This window comes from Bufo gargarizans, chromosome 2 (assembly GCF_014858855.1).
Source record: "Bufo gargarizans isolate SCDJY-AF-19 chromosome 2, ASM1485885v1, whole genome shotgun sequence".
NCBI classification, from domain to species: domain Eukaryota; kingdom Metazoa; phylum Chordata; class Amphibia; order Anura; family Bufonidae; genus Bufo; species Bufo gargarizans.
The window spans coordinates 162,693,171-162,710,941 of record NC_058081.1 but is presented as its reverse complement, the minus strand read 5'-3'; the positions used below and the strand labels follow the sequence as shown (position 1 = coordinate 162,710,941).

At 41.3% G+C, this 17,771-nt stretch overlaps 1 protein-coding gene across 2 annotated transcripts in view; it reads left to right on the top strand.

Moving 5' to 3' along the window:
• The window catches only part of LOC122929642 (tropomodulin-2-like), a 104,601-nt gene that overhangs the window by 73,734 nt on the left and 13,096 nt on the right, over positions 1–17,771 (top strand). For both annotated transcript variants that reach the window (XM_044283274.1, XM_044283275.1), the window contains exons 4-6: positions 7,244–7,366; positions 8,094–8,168; positions 13,026–13,156. In XM_044283274.1, the coding sequence (XP_044139209.1) occupies positions 7,244–7,366; positions 8,094–8,168; positions 13,026–13,156 (329 nt within the window). The remainder of the gene's footprint in view (positions 1–7,243; positions 7,367–8,093; positions 8,169–13,025; positions 13,157–17,771) is intronic.

Genomic DNA, 17,771 nt, shown 5'->3' with positions numbered 1-17,771 from the left:
GCAAATAGTGACATGGGTTTTGTCACTTAACCAAAGTTCAATCAAAAAAAGAGACTGCGCTGCCAAAAGAATATACTTTTTTTTTATTTTTATTTTTTTCTTCTCCTTCCTCTTTTCTTCTGCAAACTTCTCTCATCCTGAAGAAGCGTTGTAGTGAAACCCGGGTCGGGCGTCTGTGCAGGCTGATCTGAATGCTTGTTATGTTTTTAGCTTTGCGGGCAGGTGCTGCGCTGTACGGCGCTGGTACCCTACTAGTTAAGGAATTTCCAAGAGGGATAATAGAGAAACAGTAAAACACAGAATTCATTGTATCAGCGGAGATGCTGGCAGTCAGACCTGCACTGATCAGAAGGTGATGGCATATTGTAATGAAATGTAATCTGGTGGGAAAACACCCTGCAATGGAGGAAGCTTCATGAACGTTACGCATGTTGTGTACCTGTCAGCTAATTACTCGTGATCTCATAAAAATAATGGACACATTCCTCGAGTGCATGCTTCTTAAGTGACTGCAATCAGAGTTCATTTTCCTTATGACCTTTTTGTTATTACACTACTCCTCCAAAATACATAATTAGTTTAATTAAAGACCCTTTACTGTTCTATGATCCATGACAAACAACCCAGAGTGAGGTCATTTTCACTTTGATAAATTACATTTGTTAAAACATTATATATGAGCTAAAGTATTCAGAACACTTAAAGGGATTGTGTCATCAGAAAATGACCTATTGTTTAAATCATGTTTTATGTTGTTTTTGTGACTTTTTTCCCCCCCATGTCACTGTATTAAAAAAATATATGTCTGTTGGTCAGTAACTATTTTCATTATCACCACAGGCAGAATTACAATGACAAGTAACACCTCTATATAGATAACGCTGAATTCACCACTCACAATAGGGATTCTTAACATATTTTAGGCCTATTTGTCAGTGTGAAAGTTGCTGGATTATATACAATGTAAGGGATTGCTCTCTCAAGAAGGGCGGTGATGACAGACTCCTCCTCTGACAACAAGGTTAAAGTCCAAATGGTGCTTTATTTTGGCACTTCAGTACCAGCACAAAAATAAACATCACAAAATAAACATCTGCCCGTCTAGGCACTAGCTAATACATAGGTTGTCTCTACCTCACCTATACACCACAGTTCACACACAGGGGTATCAGGCTCCAACACTTAGTAGGTCAGCTCACCAAGCATAAGTCCCGCACCAGGGGAAAGATCCGTCTTCACTCAGCCTCCTGGTCCCCCAGCCCTCCTGGCTGGGACCACACCAAGCCTCACAGGCTTTTCCCTCTCTAGGGTCACTTATTCAGCACACCTCACCTGTGATCTCCTCCTCAAAGGAAATACGTGTACTGGAAAGGTGTGGACTACCAGTCCCACTACCAAACCTATCCACAAGTCCAAATAAAATCCAGCCCAGAACACAGATCTGTTTCTGCAAACTACACTTTGCTGAAACGACTGCAGCTTTCTGGATTTCAGTTATCTCACCCAGCTGAGGTATCTGGGTGGGATATACACGCCCTCCAGCACTATACTGTACACATTACCATAACAATTTTTGAAATAGCTAGTGACATGAAAAATAAAAACTCACCAAAAATTATAAAAGAATATGTTTAACATAAAAACATGATTTAAAGGGATCCTGTCATGTGGATATTTGATTATAATCAAACTAATTATATACAATAATTAACTAAAACATAACTTTTACTCCTGATAAAAAATACAGGCGGTGAGACGTGGATGTCGGGTGACACTTCCCCGCATCACACCGGGACACGGACCACTGTCTACTAGTGTCCCTGAAAAATCGGACTGGTCGATACATCCGACATCTCCAGCGTTCAACAGAACAACTACTGAAGCGTTAACCCTCTAAGATCACACATCTCCCCTGATGAGTCCCCAGACAGTGGGACGAAACATGTTGGGACATTAGAGAGGGAATCCATTAGGGATTTAGGCCCCTCACAGGGAAAGGTTCCTGACGGGGTGGGTGCTCTGTATTTCTGATAGGCAGGGCCTAATAGTCCCCATCCCAATATAAGAGTTAGGGATTAGACTTAGGTCTAGGTATGACCCTGTCCCATGGAAGACTCCATTCAGTAAATGCGAGCCTAACTGCATACCAAATCCGTTTGGACCCATACAGACGGGTGTAACTTGGACAGATTTGAATCTCCTGATCTGGTAAGAACATTCCATATCATTATAGGGACTGTCCAGTTACAGGTATAATAATTTTTTGTTATCACTGTTAAATTTGAATATAGATAGTGTTTCCCCACTATTTTAAGAGCAAACTTAGTAAAAGTTATGTTTTAAGTAAGCAATAGCCCAACAAAGTGGTTTCGATATAATTGTGCTGAGGCCTATTAGTTGTATTACATTCAATATACAACACCTAGATTTTCTTACAATCATTAACTACTAAAAAGTGCCTTAGATGTATTCACTTACTGGTGTGACAGATGGTTACCTCATAATATACACACAAAGATGCCGCATGCTAATGAGCTGATTGGAGTCCAGTGTGATGTCATTGAGTCCAGCGTATATTTAATTCAGAGCTATAGCCACTCCCCTGCCCACCTGCTGCTGATTCCTATGGAAACAAACTGTCATTCAGCAGCAGGTGGGCGGGGAGAGCCAGGAGCTCATAAATATTCATGACTCATCATTATGAGCTGGAGCTTTTCAATACAAGATGTTGGCAGATTGACTGGGTCAATTAAAGAAAGTGACCCAGCATTTTGCTAAGAGAATCAGTCACTTATTTATGTTGCCCTTAGTTAGGACACCATAAAACTTGGGACAGGTTTCCTTTAAGCAGTAGATATTGACAGATTACCATCAGTCATGTCTGGACATTTCAGTTATTTGCGGGTTTTTGTTAAGGAGAAATGATGTCTTAGCCATGAAGATGTATATCGGACCCACATACAGATACGCATACTCATAAACAGCAGACTGCCCCTATGAAAAGTGCCAGCTTAGTGTCCCTCATACACGATAGTGCTCCACATACACAGTAGTGCCAGGAGAGTGTAGCGGTAAATCGCCAAGCATCAAGGGTAGTAAAATGGGTAGTGTCACTTATGTTTTGTTGTAGTGTGCCTCACACGTGAGAGATTTTGTTGCAGAGATTTCTGCAACTGAAAATCAGTTTTATTAATCTGTATGGACGGACAGAGGTGGATGGGGAACTTAAAGTGGCCCAGGAAAAAAAAAACTAAAAGTGGCCCCATGTTGTAGGCAGCTCCAAATTGATAGAAGACGAGGCAGCACAAGTAGGCATGGACAACAGCAGTAGGTGGGGCTAACAATACCATCGTACAGCAGAAAATACCACCCCAGCAGAACCAAATACCCTTGCCACAGTATTCAACTGTATCACCGTCCTGAGGGCAGTGAGACAGTTGAATTTAGGAGAGCACCTGCGGCCGTTGGTCTGGTGAATAAATACCTGATGCTCTCAGCATTAATCAATTCTGAGAGCATCAGATCATTATGTACCCAGCTGGCCGCCATGAGTCTTCTGCACCAATTCCACACCAAGACCCCATGTGTTACTTTGGCTTTGATGCGGTTTTGCTGCAGATCTCACCCTTGCATTAAAAAGGGTAAAATCTGTAGAAGAGAACTGCACAAAGAATTGACATGCTGCAGATTTCAAAATCAGCACAGCAGGTCAGATTCTGCATTAAACTAAAAAGTGTACAGGAGATTTGTCTTATCTCATACACTTTGATGGTACTGTAAGACACTACGTTTTTTTTTCTGCTCGGATGTGGACCCTTTTACACCATGTGTTGTCCACATTTGTATGTGCGTTCTGTGGCCAGAATGCACATGGCTGGTATCCGTGTTTTAAGGATCTGCAACTCCAAAAACATCCCTGTTTATGAGCCCTAAGTTTGTGGATGTAATGTGAAAAAAAAAATTGAAAAGTTCAAGGGCTATAAATACTTTTTTTTTTTTTTACTCAGGTGACCTAAACCTATCTACTTATACCTTTAGTCTGATAGAGGCACTGTTGGTGACTTCCTGGAGAACCTGTTTACATCACTGATTGCAAGTCACTGCAAAGTTTCATTTTTGGGTTACAAAGGAGTGAGAGAACACATGCTATAAGCTCAGCCTAACCCCGCTCACGGCCCCTGCACTAGTCATTCTGGAACGTGTTCTTTCACAAATATAATTTTCTCTCCTGTCCTGATAGCAGCATACAGGGCGTGTGCAGTTATCGCCCATGACAAAAATGTGACATCTATTTACTAAGCTCTTTTTTGTGTTTTAACACATGACCTGCTGGAAACTGTGATTGAATCCCCTAGTGTCTGTAAACAACCCGCCTGCATTACTCAGTGCCATAGGGTTTAAGAATCTATTACCCAACAAGATACAGAGAGCAGTCATGCTGACCAGAGACTGATCACAGATGTCTGTTGGCAGAGAGGAAACATTCACCCTTGACTGTGTTCTGCACAGGCCAAATTATGATGAAAAATGGATGAATGTATCTTGCCAAAAAAATTAGCTTGCAAAGTCCTTACACAGTGTATGTTCCTTGTAATGAGGCTTTACCACATAATGAAGTAACTGTTTATGGGCCTGAAGTAAGCCTGGTTGGATAACATGTGACACGATCATACAGTGTTTCTAATAGCTCTATTGACAGGTTATGGATGAAGGTGTCAGCAGTTGTCACGTCACCTAGTGTTGTCATCATAAACAGTCTGGAGCTAATGAGCATTGTCAACTCTGTCTATAGAGCAGCATGATGTAATTATATTCCTTGTAGCTTAGGGTGTTGAAAGAGTTCATGGTTACACCCTTTGTGATCTAGGTCCATGAAGGGGTTTATGGTTACATCCCTGCTTGTATAAATGTGTGCTTCGCAGGTGAAGGCACCTGTATTGGTCCCATGTTCATACGTGTCCGCATTACTGAGAAAAATGAAGTTTTAGATATGCAAACGAGCCTCTAGGAGCAACGGGGACGTAGCCCTTACACCTACAGGCTCAGCTCTCTCTGCAACTGTCGAGTGCCCTGCATTTAAATTGACTTTAGCAGACATCAGAGCCAGGAATGATCACGTTTACACTGCCAGGCCCTGTCAATCATAGTGCAGAGAGTTCAGCAGTTGCAGAGAGAGCAGAGCCTCTAGGTGTAATGGCAACACCCCAGTTGGTCCTAGAGGATCATTTGCATATATTAAAGGGAACCTGTCATCAACTTTATGCTGACTGAGGGCAGTATAAAATAGTGACAGAAATGCTGATTTCAGCGAAGTGTCATACATCAGCTAAAAGTAAGTGGTTGCCGAGAACCAACATCACAATGATTGCAGACTGGGCCTGAAAAAGAGTCCCGGCCACCTGAGAAGAGTCCTGGTTACTCATGACTTCCTGCTCTCCTGCCCACCTGCTGATGGTTGACAGGCTTCTACCTAGTTTTCTCCCTTTCTCTCTAGTAGAGAACATAGCACTTACTCCTACAGGAGACCTGGCACGCACTCTCGTGCGCATGCGCAACTCGGGTAGACACGTGCTTTTTAAATAGACGGCGCTCCTCTGTACAAGCGGCTAATTATCCCTGCAGTGTGGACGCACGCTTTCCCTTTGAGCGCTGACTACCTAACATCTACCTACCCTCTTCCCACAGAGGCACCAGGTATTCCCTTATATGATAATATCTATGCTAACTGATTGCTGTCATGTCCATATATACTACCATAACATAGTACCTATAGTTCCTTGACATGTAACATAGCATCATACAGTATCATCTATGCCTACCATGGGACCTAACTATCATCACTACTCACCTTGTGATCCGGTGGACCAGACAGATACAAATTGACAGCTTGGAAGAAATCATGCTTATTTTCATGTATTATTCCCATGTTTATTTTACGTCTATTTTCACTTAAAATTTTATTTCTAGTACAATTCTGTCAGATCATGTGATTTGGAATATTTAATTCATGTGACTAATTGTCCTTATACTAAGCTGACCACTGCCATTATGTACTTTGATAAATCATGATATCTGTCATTTTCTTTATTCTGTTATAGTTTGATAAAGGCCTAAATGGCCGAAACGTAACACCAGCTGCAGATTCAATAAAAAAAAAACCAGGAATGATCCAATAAGCTACATTTAGGGTCCATTCACACGTCCGTTTTTTCTTTCCTGATCTGTTCCGTTTTTTGCGGAACAGATCAGGACTAGATCTGGACCTATTCATTTTCAATGGGTCCGTTGTCCCGTTCCGCATGTCCGTTTAAATATAAAACATGTCCAATTCTTTTCCGCAAAATTCGGATCCTGGTACAATACAAAGTCAATGGATCCGCAAAAAACGGAAGACATTCGGATGTCATTCCGTATGTCATCCGTTTTATGCGGAATCCGTTCCTGGAAACACATAACAATTTTTTTTTATTTTATTTTTTTCAATTTTTTTTCAAAGAAATCCAAACAACTTTATTTGATTATTGAAATGTATACATGTTTCCGTTTTTTGCGCAAAAAACGGATGACATACAGATGACACATGGAAACATTTTCAGGAACAACGGATCCGCAAAAAAACGGACCGAAAATCGGGATATAGGAAAATACTGACGTGTGAATGTAGCCTTAATCGTGATATTTCTGGAGTTTTTCTTCACATATCTCCCTGTTTGGACATTTCTGACTATGGAAGACCTACATTAACATGAAATCCCACCCCATTTTCAATAAAGAATTTTTTTTTACAATACATTGTTAGAGTCTATTACATACATTATGATCTGTTAGTTTAGTGCTATTTACTTAGATTATAGCCCCTTATTCTGTTTCAGTTTCATATTTCCATCTCTTTTACTTTGAGTTCTCTACTTTATGTTTATCACTCATTTAGTCTTTTATTTTACATACAATTTACAAACAACACAAGGAGCTACTGTTTGCTTCAGCCACCCCGATCACATGCTCCAACTAGATTCTGGGAAATAGTATTCATACCATCCTTATAAAACGGTTATAAACTGTAATAGTAAACCTCCTTTTCTGAAGAGCAATTGGCATGTTTGTATAGGATTAGAAATCATATTTATAATGGCTGATATTGTACTGTATAATTCTCTAGAAGAAGAACCAGTATCTAGTATCCGCAATGATTTATGCCTCTGCAAACTTGATTAAAATCCTATGGTCTCTTGTATTCTTGCAGGAAAGGTATTTGTTCCCAAGCATATGCCCCCGGAGCAGGAGCTAGAAGAGAGGGTGACCTTGGAGCCTGAACTGGAAGAAGCTCTTGCAAGTGCCACAGACACAGAGCTGAGTGACCTTGCTAGTAAGTGACAGAAATAACCTTCTGAACTAATGACTGTACCTGACCGACTGTATCATTACAGTGTACATTGATTCCACACCGTCTAATATAGAGTATGCTGCCACTGAGCATGTGTCTGGTATAAGGAAATGTCTGGGAGCTGCCCAGTTGCAAAAGACTGGGCATGTGTTGCCAATGGCGGCCAGATGGGGTTAGCAGTTCTGCTAATGGGTGGAAATGTTTAATCCTATTAGGGCACTTTACACTAAGAATACAAAGCCACACGATGTGAATAGCCATACATTGCAAGGACCCGCGTTGGCAATGAGGACTACATTGTATAATATATTTTTTTCTAATTTATCTTCATTGATATTTTTTTATTTTTGCCATTATTTCATATTCTTAGAATATTATACATTTTTAGGAATATATTTGATATGTGAAATTAAATGGTTTTATAGACATTACTGTTTGTAGAGCCAGAGCGCTGCGATGTCGAGCGGGTAAACAACGAAGGAAAGGCTGCACTCGCATGGAGCGCGGTCTTCTCTTCAACCAGCTGATGGCGGGGGTGCTGGGTGTTGATGACCTATCCTGAGGATAGGTCATTAGTATTAAAATCCCAGAAAACCCCCTTTAAGATAGCAATACATCCAGTGTATATACGTTTTCTCTTGTGCTAGCATGTTCAATGACAAGGAAGCAGATTTATGTCATGTCTGTATTCTGGTCTTGTGTATTTTAGCTGTCCTAGGAGTGCAACATTTTTCCAGCAGACCACAGGGAAATGAAGTCGGCTCAGAGGGAGCAGATCTTAGAAGTAAGGATATAGCATGCTGTCTACAATAAATGGGTGGCTGTTTGCAGGATGTATGCTGTCATCAGGCAAGAAGCTACTCGGTTGCTGTCTTTTCCATTCCATTACAGACAGTATAAGTAATCTATGTGTCATATGTGAGCTAAAAACCGCAAACAAACATGTTACATGAAGTAAGATTTTTTAGTTTAGTGCTCTCATTAAGAGAAACAAAATAAGAGTATTGCAGGTTTGATACCTTTTAATGGCTAACACAAATAGAAGTAATGATGTTACATAGCGAGCTTTCGAGACATCACCAGTCTCTTCATCAGGCGTACTACAAGAATATATGAAGAAACAGCAATATATATACAATAAGAACAGAGGCATGGGGGGAATGAATAGACATTTGAAAAAAAAACAGAGCAACATATTAAAGATCTTGAGAATGAGTCCTTAATTATCTTACAGATAAGGGGTGTGAAAGTTTTATGGTCTCTAAATTGATGTTATCTCAGAGACCTGGTGCCCCGACTATGTCTTCAGAAGACTCTTTAGATCTTGTAGTGTGTCATAAATCCCGGGTACAAATTCAGTCCAGTATTCAAAGTGTCAAGCAGTGTTCTAAATTTGTATTCCCAAATTCTTCTAGCTTTTTGGGATTTGAAGTTACCTTTTAATATGAGAACTTTCATATGTTCTACATTGTGTCCTGGGCTACAGAAATGCTTAGCCACAGGAAAGTGTAGCTTCTTCTCTTTGATTGTGTGGTGGTGGGACCTCATCCTTGCATTGAGTCTCTGTCCTGTAAGATTTTTTGACATGAGACCTGTTCAACAAGGCTTACCATGTTCTCAGTACAGGGGTGGTGTCTTTGGAGGCATGTACTGTATTGTCCTGTTTTTTTTTTTAAGGAATACTAAACCTAGAAATGAATTCTAAAAGTAAATAAGATATTAGTTCACCCCATCACTGCATTTTCTGCATGGTCCTGGCACTAACAGAAGTCCTGCAGGTAACACAAGGGTTAATCTTCTGCTAATCATTGCCATTTTCAGCTAAGATGAGTGGGCTTAGGAAAAGAGGGAGCAGGCTCGGTCTGGCCCACAGGGGAACAGGTGAATCCCCCAGTGGGCCCCTGAGCAAGGTGGGCCCCTAGTCTCCCACCCCCTGCACAAGTGGCACATAACACAGTAGACTTACTGCACTACATACATATATTCAATGTACAGCACCTCAACCAGCCTATGCTCATATAAAGAACTTGATAGATTATTAAAGAAACGCCCAAGTTTATTATTATAGACACGATCAGAGCTGAGATGACTTCTGAGTATAGAGGAAAGCTGCCAGTGTCCTCTTCTCCCCAGTACCTACCTTCTCAAAGTTGCTGTAGGGACCCCTATATTCAATCATCTAGTAGCATCTTGCTGCTGTGTGAGCAGGTAATATTTGAATGTATTCATACTGTGGGCCCCCAAAATAAATTTTACTGGTGGGCCCTAAGCACCCCAGTCTGACACTGAGAGGTAGAGTTTAACAATTCTTAGGACAGGGCAGAGGAGGGAGTCTCCTTCTCCAGCTAGTTGACTTAGAACCAGTCACATGATTGTGAGGAGGAGGGACATGATTGGCCTTTTGGGAAAGGATTTCTTTATAGTTATATAGTTAATACGGTTGAAAAAAGACGTAAGTCCGTCAAGTTCAACCAAGAAATAGGGATAGGTGGGGATTCGAATCCCAGAAGGAATTGAGACTCAGATTTCTACACGTTTTCATAAGCATTAATGTTGTTTACTTTCAAGAATTAATCTAAACCCTTTTTAAAACTGTCCCCTGTTCCAGCTGTGACCACGTTCTGAGGAAGTCTAGATTTACAGTTCTTACAGTAAAGAAGCTTTGACGCTTCCGGAGACTGAACTTTTTCTTCTCCAGTCGGAGGCTGTGCCCCCTTGTCTTTTGAGCGCATTTTACATTGACAGTTTTTCACCGTATTTTTTTGTATGGCCCATTTATATATTTGTATAGGTTAATCATGCCCCCCTTAGAAGTATCTTCTCAAGACTAAATAAGTTCAGTTATTTTAATCTTTCTTCATAACGAAGACCCTCCATGCCCCTTATTAATTTAGTCGCTCTCCTCTGTACTTTTTCCAGCTGTAGTGCGTCCTTTCTATGTACTGGTGCCCAGAACTGAACTGCATATTCCAGATGAGACCGCACCAACGCTTTGTAAAGTGGTAATATTACATCCCTGCCCCCCGAGTCCATGCCTCGTTTAATGCATGACAATATCCTGGTAGCTTAGAAGCAGCTGATTGACATTGTATGCTGTAATTTAATCTACCATCCACAAGGACACCCAAATCCTTCTCTATAAGTGACTCTCCCAATGTTACTTCCCCTAGGACATATGAAGCATGGAGATTATTACTACCAAGATGCATAACTTTACATTTGTCCACATTGAACCTCATTTGCCAAGTTGATGCCCAATCAATCAGAGTGTCCAAGTCAGCTCGTAGTTTATGGACATCTTCCATAGACTGTACAGTTCTACATAGCATCTACATTAGTGTCATCTGCAAAAATAGAAATGGTGCTATTAAAGGGAACCTGTCACCAGGATTTTGTGCATAGAGCTGAGGACATGGGTTGCTAGATGGCCGCTAGCACATCCGCAATACCCAGTCCCCATAGCTCTGTGTGCTTTTATTGTGTAAAAAAAACTATTTGATACAAATATTTGCATACAAAATATGCAAATTAACCTGAGATGAGTCCTGTCCCTGACTCATCTCAGGGACTTAAAACTTGGTAGTCAGAAGAATGGCGTCACAAGGGGCGCCTACCGACTAGCCAAAAAAAAGGAGAGACAACGCCAGTCATACATACACCTGGGGAGAAGACTTAGTGGAGGCCCAGGGGGGCAAGGTGCATAGTAACATGGGGAGTAGTGAATCCCCGTAGAGAGGTAGAATGGTGGTGGTAGTATAGGTAAATGAGTATGATAAATATTTATATGAAAAATTAAATAGATTGGGGGTGCCACATTGGTAATAGTAAAAACAACATAAAACACAGACACCATTAAAATATTTAAAAGTATATACGGAGTTAAAACTCCAGTTACCACAATTCACTGGGGGGTTGCCACCAGGATAAAGCTCAGGACACTTGGGACAAAAAAAAACCCGTCCGGGATCGCCTGTAGTATAATAGAGATGGCTGTCTACGTTCCAGTGGTGTGGTGAAGATGGTATACAGCACACGGATCAGCAACTCGTAGTCAATCTCTTTATTTCAAGTAATATACGGCTCAACGCGTTTCGGGGAAGTCATAAAATCCCCTTCATCAGGAGCAATAGTAAAACAGATACACATGGGAAGGTATATATAGGAGCAAACATAAATTGAAATTCCCACCATCATGATGTCACTTCCGGTTTCTGGGCAAACTGGAAGTGATGCGTTCCACTGTGGAATGCATATCATATGACACAATAAGAATAAAGGCCACAACTGAGGAAAAAAATACCTATATGTATATATTATATTGGTGGGGGCGCTCGGGTCCTAAACAAGGAGGTTGGACCTCTGTAAGAATCCCGCCCGGGAGAGCGGTGGTTGCCGAGGGACCCGGAAGTACGATACCAGTGGAATATGCCGCTAAACTGAAAACCAACCCGAATGGGACTTTACTCAACACTATTTGGGAACAATCGAAGACTTTATTCGGAACGAAATAGATGGCAAACTTACCCTCCACCGCCACTTCACTATTAGGAACCTCTCACGCAAAATAGATCCCACCGATTTTGCTTCCATTGCCCAGGTTACTACTACTGATAATAGTATTGAACCACTTCCTGACACCTTAAAACCATCTATCATTACGGATGCCCCATCATCCGCTTTAGCCTCAATCGACCTGGAGACTCTGAACCCCTCTCCTCTCGAGAGCCCACCCGTCCCCATTCCATCGAACATCCAACCAAGGTCCTTATTCTATCCCCTCGAAAGCAAAGGTCCTCACATATAGAGCTTCTATAACATGGTGATGTCAGACGTCAAAGAAAAATTCACCACACCGTCCCTGTCTGTAGGTAAAAACAATTTGAATCTCCAATTATCTAAAGCCCTACGGACCCTTACTGATAACAAGGAGATAATCATTAAAAGTGCTGACAAAGGGGGGGGACATAGTGCTCATGGATTCGTCTTACTATATCGCGGAATCCCTCCGCATCCTTTCGGATAAGACATATTACCAAACCCTGCACTCTGGGGGCTGCTGCACAGAGAGGCCGGGGCTGAGAACCGTCGCTGCACTCTGGGGGTTGCTGCACATACAGGCCGGGGCTGAGAACAGTCACTGCGCTCTGGGGGCTGCGGTAATATGGCTGAAGTGTGTAGGGACTAAGACCCATATGGGAAGTGCCAGTCTTTAGTAAATGACCCCCAATGTTTTTTTGTGACTGAAAGGCATCTTTATGATGCCAAGGTGCCCTTCCTGATAATGTGCACCTATGATGGGCACACTCTGAATAACCCGCTCCATCAGATTTGGGGGGAACAGTGACCCCGTTCTTGGTTGGCAACTAAGAGATATTACTGCATGGGGGCATCAAGGAGACATTATGATGTATGGGGGCAACAAGGAAACACGAGTACATGTTTTGAGTGTTTTTTTTTCTAAATGGGCATTTATTGCGATATATATTGTTATCGCGATAAATTTCTTAATATCGTTATCGTGGGAATATTTTTGATATCGCCCAAGCCTAATTTTCAGATGTGATGTCAAAGTCCATAATTATTACCAATTGGGACACAATGTAATCTGCCCATCTGTTACTACAATGATCTTCTTTTGTAGATGTGGTGAAAGCTGAAAAGGTAAAACCTACGTTTGAAGATCCCCCAAACCCGACTAATGTGGAAGAGACCTTGCAGAGGATAAAAACGAATGATCCTTTTCTTGTTGATGTCAACTTGAACAACATTAAGGTTCGTATTTATAGCTGAAAAGTAACATATTGGACAATATAGACGAAACAGGTCATGCCTGCCCTCACTGCAGCAGTTATAAAGTTGTATGTGTATTCATAAGTCAGACAAACTAACCTAAAGCCCCCCCCCCCCCGGGATTGAAACTTAATACTGATGACCTATCCTCAGTGGGGGTCGGTGCCCAGCACTCCCACCCATCAGCTGTTTCAGGAAGCTGTGGTACTCCTCCTCACAGGTCACCAAGCACAGCGCCATCCATTTTATAGCAGCTGTGCTTGACATTGCAGCTCAGCCCCACTCACTTCAATGGGACGGAGCCACGCCTGGGTCATGTGACAGATGAGTGTGACATAGTCTGATCTGCGGGGTTGTCGGGAGTCAGACACCCACCGATCAGACACTGATGATCTATCCGGTTTTTGTTTTCGCTGGTATTCTCTCTGGCTTCTTGTGCATGTGCATAAGTCTTTTCTTGGACGCCTGTGCCGCCATTTATGCTCAATGATGTGTGTTCAGCCTGAAACTTGAATAATTAGGTTCTGATAGGGTTGGTAATGCTGATTAAAACGATACCTGTCTTATGTCTGTCGGTGGTATCGTTGCAGAGAAAAATAAACTTTGAAAATTATGCAAATGAACTATTCGAGTACTAGAAGGTTCGAGATTAGTGGGGGTCCAGTGATGCCCCTGGTTCTCCGTAATGACGCCCCTCTGCTTTTCCTCATGCCCCCTGCCTTTAGATTGACAGCGCTAGACTGCACTTGTGCCTAGAACGGCGCTTGCACATATCTTCGGCTTCATCCCGATTAGCAAAGATATTGTGCACACGCTCTGTTCTGGACACAAGTGCAGTCTAACGCTGTCAATCTGAAGGCAGGGGGCATGATGAAAAGCAGAGGGGTGTCAATATGGAGTATCAGACACGTGCCACAGCGCCCTAAAAGGGTTATTCATTTACCACAGGTCATATTATTTCTTGTACTTTTTAGTTCATTATCTTCTTGCATATATTAGCACTAGTGTTGGGCGTGAATATTCAAATCGTGAATTTTAATTGCGAATATCGCCACTTCGAGAATTCACGAAGATTTTGAATATAGTGCTATATGTTCGTATTCACGAATATTCTAGATTTTTTTTCATCTGAACCCATGACCCCTCCCTGCTTCTTGCTTGTGGGCCAATGAGAAGGCTGCAATGTCTTTGTCTGAGCTTAGCAACATCCCTAGCAACCAATAGGAAAGCTGCCTACCCCTTCTTACTATATAAGAACCTCCCCAGCAGCCATTTTCTACAGTTTTTTGCAGTTCTGAGAGAGACAGCAGTGACATTGCTGTGCTCTGTGCTTTCCACTCATTACATTAGATAGTTAGATAGCTCATATATATATATTACAGATAGTTAGTGGAGATAGTCAGTGTAGGTTATATCCTGATATAGTGTAGCTGATAGGTTCAGCTGTTCATACATGCTACAGACATAGTGCTGTGATGTCACAACAATACTTAGTGCACCAATCAGTAATATGTAGTCAGACCTGATATAATGTGAAGTTGCATGTATTGTACAAAAATATGCGCATCATTAATTGCCGATTTGCGCAATCACAAATATATTGGAGCACTCTATCTGCATATAAAGCTATTGTAATGTTCTGCCGTGCCAACCATTTTCTCCAGTCTCAGGAAACTTCTAGCAGTTGAAAAATGTAGCAAAAGTGACCCACGCCTGTTTTGGGCGTGCAATACGCGCATATTTTATTGCTGATTTTCGCAATCAAGAAAATAGCAAATTCGCAAATTTATGATTAATATTGCGAATTCGAATATTGACACTGTCGCTCATCCCTAATTGTCACTTGCCTTTTAGATGTGTTTATTTATTTTTTCATTTTCAATACCTGTATGGGACCTTCATTATGAAAAACTGGTAACTGTTTTTACAGCAGTTTGGTAGCTTCATCTTTGGAGTCCATGTGCACATTGCCATTGTGCTTATACTGGGTATTTTGTTCACAATTTTGCTTCCTTTGATGTTTTGATATTTGGGCTATTTCTTTTTATCTTCCCTTTTTCTGAACTATTGGGAATTGTGCTGTGGGTGGAGGTTCTGTCATGTCCATGTATTTTTGTTGAGACCCCCTGGTTTTTGTCTGCTTACGTTTTTATTTATTGTATCATGTTCTGTCCAGTAAGGTTTCATCACTTTTGGGCGATGTCAGGCTTTAGCGGAGCGGCCACAGGCAGGAGCAGCAATGTGGTATGTGAGCTCCTGCCTGCGCCTGCCCACTCCGCTCTACTGTCTAAAGCCTTCCATAGCACAAGGATTTAGCAGAGGGGAGCAATCAGGTGCAGGCAGGAGCTCACATACCACATTGCTGCTCCTGCCTGTGGCCGCTCCGCTAAAGCCTGTTTTAGATATGCTATGTAAGGTTTTAGCAGAGCAGCTCTCTTACAGGTAGCAGCAGCGATGCTCGGCCCCTGCAGTGCTCAGTGCGGCTGAAGAGGAATCCGTATTCCCCTACAAGGGGGTGTACGGGAGTGCGGATTCTATAGAGCAATAGGCTCTTGAACTTCAGATGCCCATTTTAAATAGGAAATAGTAAAAATAATAATTAAAGAATATTAAATAATTTTATTTTCGGGCAGTTAGATTTGTTTTTAATAAAGTATATTCCAACGTTTAGGTACATGTCAACTTTATTCTAGTAGAAATTAGATGGATATGTTCTGAAATAAAAAATATAAAAATCAATGCGGACTGTTCACACAATGCAGTTAAAGCTGCACCATGCCTTATTTTTTATGCTTAGTCACCATATATAGTTATCACAGTTTTGCCTTTGATTTTGCTGCTGTCCTTAGGATGCAGTATTGGGCCCATGTGAACATACCCTTATAACGTCTGCAATGTAAGAATAATGTCCTTTTAAGTGAATGACTCGTTACTTATTTACTGTCATGTTTAGTTCCTTGAGAATGTAGTGTTCTTTTCTGCTCATGTTCAGAAAAGGGAAGCTTCCTGGGCTACTTTGTCCAGTGAAAAAAATGGAAACTTGCCAGATCCATTCTAAGTCAATGTTATTTGTAAGGATCTGTTTCAAAACAAACCTTATTTCCATTTTTATAGGAGTCATGATGCTAATGTGAACAGAGCCTTAAAGGGAATTTCTTTTTACTGGGAAATTCACTATTATTCCAGGTGCAACGCCTTGTAGGGCTAGCCCATCTGAAAGTAATATATTTTACTCATCCATCGTTCCATTCTGGAGAAAAAGTACTTTCAGTCCATATGCAAATGAGCAGTTAAGTGCACAGAGGGTGGGCCCAAGCCACTCTGTACACTCTTACTTCTGCTTTCTCTACCAGCCCTTCCATCTACTTCCTGATTGACAGGACCAGGCGAGATGACTATGCAGGAAGCTAATCCATAAGTGGACACCCACCACGGCTTCAAGCAGCATCTGTCTGTACACTGCGCCAAGAAAGGACATGTTCTTTTGTGAATCTAAACCTCTGGCCACAGGAACTGCAGCACTGCCGCATATTGTAAAGAATGGGAAGCAGACACCATGTGGCAGGTTAAAAATGTATACAACAGATAAGGCGGCTCTCCACTGGTTTTCTGGCAGCAGGTGCTCTTGCCCAATTTGACTCACCCTCGTCAATAAATGGATCCAAAATGTAAAATAGTAGCGGGCAGGCACTCTATTTTTGGGTTCATGAAAAGGCAGTTTTTATTATTTAAAATACCAATATAATAGCAATAAATAACAATAAAAAATATAAGAATTAATAACAATCTCAATATAGCAGCAGATAAAAAATGGCAATTAATGGATAGCAGCAAGGTTGGCAAAGGATCTCTATAGTTAATTTGATGAGAAGTCCATATATCAATCACCCTGTGTAAACCACTATTTAGTGGAGATCAGGTGTATAACAGTGTTTGCAACAATGTTCTTAGTAGTTACATTACACCATATTCATTCAATAGCTTCTTATCCTCCTTTTATATGTCTTCATATATCACTTGAAAAATAGCAGTTAGTGAATGGCAGCAATATTCGCAATAATTATAAAAAAAATGTTATAGCAGGAAGTCTTTACACTTGATTTGGTCACAAGGTTGCAACAATGTTGTTAACAGCTGTGAAATTGACAGCATTTGATCATTATATATCTTCTTGTGCTCCTTTCATTAGGTTTCCTTTTTATCTAGGAAGTCTCTTATTGAATGCATTCAATACTTTAAATATTTCTTTTACTCACGGTTAGGCTGTTTCTCTAGTGCGGCGTCCCGCTCCTATTCTGACAAACAGACTGACCTTTGCAGCTTGAATCTTTCAATCGCAGCTTGTTCAGAAGTCGGCGTGCCACATGCTATGGCGACGTCTCTCTTAGTCACTGATTCCGCCGCTTTAGTATTCAGGTCGCCTCTTAACTTCTTGATTTCAGCTGCTAGTGTTCCGCTTTTCCAGGTAACAGGTCAGTTATCCGTGAGTACTTTAAGTTCAAATCCTATTAGAGCGCTCCAGCGATGTGAATTCATTCAAAGTATGCTTTTTCAGTCAAACATGTTTCGGAGCTTTTACTTCACATTCTTGGATGTG